Consider the following 3703-nt stretch of genomic DNA (forward strand, 5'->3'; position numbering starts at 1 on the left):
CTAACAACTCTAACTTATTATTGTTGAGCTTACATGATCCTTTGAGATTAACTTATTCCGCAACCATTATCTTGTACTAACATTTGTTCGAGTGTTTTTCCCTCAGTTTTTCTCTCAACAATTGGTATCAGAGCCAAAGTGGTTGCTTTTTAAACAAAACTCTGATTTGGAAAAGCCTTCTCTACCACTAAAGCTCATTCTAAAAAAAAACAAAAAAAAGGAAATATGGAACAAGCTTTATCATTGAACGTTTCCAACAGTGTTGGAGGCTCGAACAGAGCACCAATACTTGTTGCAAAAGAATACCACCATTGGTCACAAAGAATGGAAAGGTATCTTAAGAGGCTCGGAAGAGATGTGTGGAGATCCGTGGAAGAAGGACCCCATGTCCCTGTTCTTACTCCTGTTCAAGCAGATGGTGCTCAAGCACTACTAGGTGGAGGTCCAGCCGCAATGAATCGACCAACCAAAGATGATCTTGACAAAATGAAGAACGATGCCATAGCCTTCTATGAAATCTCTTGTGGTGTTGCTCCTGATAATTTTGACATCATTATCAACTGCAAATCTGCAAAGGAAATATGGGATGTTCTCAAGAATCTTTATCAAGGGTCTGAACAAGCTCTCGATAAGAAATTCACCACTGATCTCAATGAGTTTAACAACTTTAAAGCTCTTCCTGGTGAAAGTCTTGACGACTCGTTCAAATGGTTCAACCACATCATCACGAAGCTATCAAATGCTGGTACAGTTCGAAGCAACCATGAAACAAATCTACATTTCGCAATGGCTTGGGAATACAGTGGTCCACTACAAAGATGATTGTGCAAGGAGATAGAAAAATTCATACCTTTGCCTTTATTCAAACTGTATGGAGAACTTCAAGCACAAGAATCAACAGTGCTGAAAGACTGTGCTAATCTCGTTTGTTGAAAAATGTTTTTGTATGTGACCTTGTATCTGACCATCACTGAAATAAGACGAACTATTTTTGTATTATCTAACAAATATTATCAGTTATTTCAGATTGCATAAATGCGTGATCAAACTGGAAAATACGAAAACACGCGAATGACAGAAAACGCATAGACGAGAAAATTTAGCTGTGCGACTAAACAGTTTCAACAATATACATATATATATATATATATATATATATATACACATATATATATATATATATATATATATATATATATATATATGTACATATATATGTACTATGTATATATATATACGTATATATGTTTGTTGTGTGTTGAATAGTCAAACAAAAGAAAAGTCAACAATGCATGGAAATGAGAAGCAAATGAAGACCCACGTTTTTATCCTAGCCCCTACTACAACTTGCAGCCATTACTCTTTCACAACAACTCAAGTAGAAGAAGATATTTGTTTCATGTATATATGTATACGTGTGTATGTAATGTTTAGTGTGTGTTCTTTTTCTTTGTAATACCTCCAGCTACATCTCCATACACAAAAAAACTCTCCCAACCAAGAACACCACCACCCTCTTCAAGAACAATTCTTGCAACTTCAACCTTCAAGAACAAGTAAAACAACCTCCAAATACCTTCCAAACACCCTCAAAATACTCTCCAAACACCCTTCAAATACCCTCCTTAAACCTCCTCCAAAAACCCTTTCAAATCACCACAACCATCACCACCTTGCTGTTTTTCACGACATCAGAATCTTCAAGTCAGAAACGAAGCAAACTAGGCTCAGTACAAGCACAAAAAGACTAGGGAGATTTTCACCGCAAATTCTTCAGAACCTTACCTACATCTAGGAATTTTCGTGGACGATCTTGACCACGGGAAACCCCAGAGAGACGCGAGAGAGAATTGGCTATCCAGAGAGATTTCTGTTTTCGAGTTCAGAATCTTCTTGTTAGAAAATAAAAAACTGGGCACAACACAGCCAAAATACTACTAGGGAGATTTTCACCATCAATTCTTCAGAACCTTACCTACATCTAGAAATTTTCGTGGACGATTTTGACCACGGTTAACCCCAAAGAGACGCGAGAGAGAATTGGCTATCCAGAGAGATTTACTCCGAAAATCTACATTCATCACCACCCAAAGCTCCTTCAACTTCACCATCTTTGCTGCCTTACACCACCAAAATTACAACCTTATTCCACCTCCTAACACCCTCCAAATACCCACTCCAACCTCATCAAATCTCCTCAAAACACCCAATACCCGTATACAAATACATGACCCGTGTACTTTGCACTGTTTTGTAAACAACCCATTTTACATGAAAATGAACTTTGTGTTACTTATCAAATACCGGATTGATCTTTGAACAAATATCGACCAGTCGTTCCAAGAGTCCCAATATCGACCGGTCGTTCCAAGAGTCCAAAAATCGACCGGTCGTTCCAAGAGTCCAAATATCGACAGGTCGTTCCAAGAGTCCAAATATCGACCCGTCGTTCCATCAGTCCAGTTCAGTCAATTTATTGACGAACCTACTTGATATATATTTATATACTTATATACTTTATTATAGCTTTATGTCATTTAAATATAGTCATTTATATTATTTATAGCTTTACGTCATTTAAATACAGTCATTTATATTATTTATAGCTTTACGTCATTTAAATACAGTCATTTATATTATTATAGCTTTCAGTCATTTATAGCTTTCATATTTATACTTATTCCGCAATTATTATTCTTTATATATATCTATATCTTATACCTTTAACTCATATATCTGTCACACAGTAACTGGTAACCGAGCCTTTTGTTGTGGTGATTAGATTTTTATATTTCCAACAATCGGTATCTAAGCTGATATAAAAGAATATTTTACAACAATTGGTATCAGAGCTTGTGTGATTTACCTTGAAATTTTTGTCGAAAAACTTTTGGTTATAGCGTTTATAAACCTTCCATAAGCTTTTCTTTAAATATTTCATTTTAATATCACTTGTTCAAAATCCTTTCAAAAAATTCAAAAAAAAAATGTCTTTGGTAATTACTCCAACATGAAGTCTGTCTCCATTGCAAATAGCTTAGGATCTTGTTCACGGGCACCCATACTTATTCCTGAAGAGTATAATTCGTGGGTTGGCCATATGAATCTTCATCTTAATGCTTTAAATGAAGATGTGTGGAAGTGTGTAGAAGGAACATATGTTACTCTAGAAAATATGGCTACTCTTGCTACAAATCAAGCCACTCAAGCTGAAATCAAAAAAAAAATTGGAACTCCAAGCCAAAAAGGAACTTGTTTCTGGAATACCTCACAGTATTCTAAGTCAAATGGATGACATTATACTGTTAACCGCAAATCAAATTTGGGAGAATTTGAAAAATCGTTTTTGTGGAAATATAAGAATTATCGGAAACAAAAGAACATTTGTTTTAAATGAATTTGATAATTTTAAAATGCTTTCATCAGAAACCATCCATGATGTTCACGATAGGTTCAATCTTATTATGGTCAAAATGAACAATTTGAGTATCAAAGAGACACAACATGAGATAAATCTCAAATTTTTAAACAATCTTTTCGAAAGCTGGAAAATGGTTAAACTCATTATTCAGGGAAATCCAGCTATTCATACTGAAACTTTGTACAACTTGTATGGAGAACTTCAATCGTATGAATCCTCGATTGACCCACCAATCACTGCAGCTTTTGGAGGACCACTTGCTCTTGTATCCACAGTTTCTCA

General features: G+C 35.3%; 1 protein-coding gene across 1 annotated transcript; it reads left to right on the forward strand.

The window, feature by feature from the left end:
- The first annotated feature begins 225 nt into the window (after positions 1–225).
- LOC145113018 (uncharacterized) lies at positions 226–822 on the forward strand. Its single transcript, XM_079049130.1, has one exon. It carries the CDS (start codon positions 226–228, stop codon positions 820–822), a length of 597 nt encoding a protein of 198 aa, XP_078905256.1.
- Positions 823–3703: the final 2881 nt, after the last annotated feature.

The sequence above is a fragment of the Lactuca virosa genome, chromosome 5 (genome assembly GCF_052849685.1).
Source record: "Lactuca virosa cultivar CGN04683 chromosome 5, Lactuca_virosa_CGN04683_v6, whole genome shotgun sequence".
Classification (NCBI taxonomy): Eukaryota; Viridiplantae; Streptophyta; class Magnoliopsida; order Asterales; family Asteraceae; genus Lactuca; species Lactuca virosa.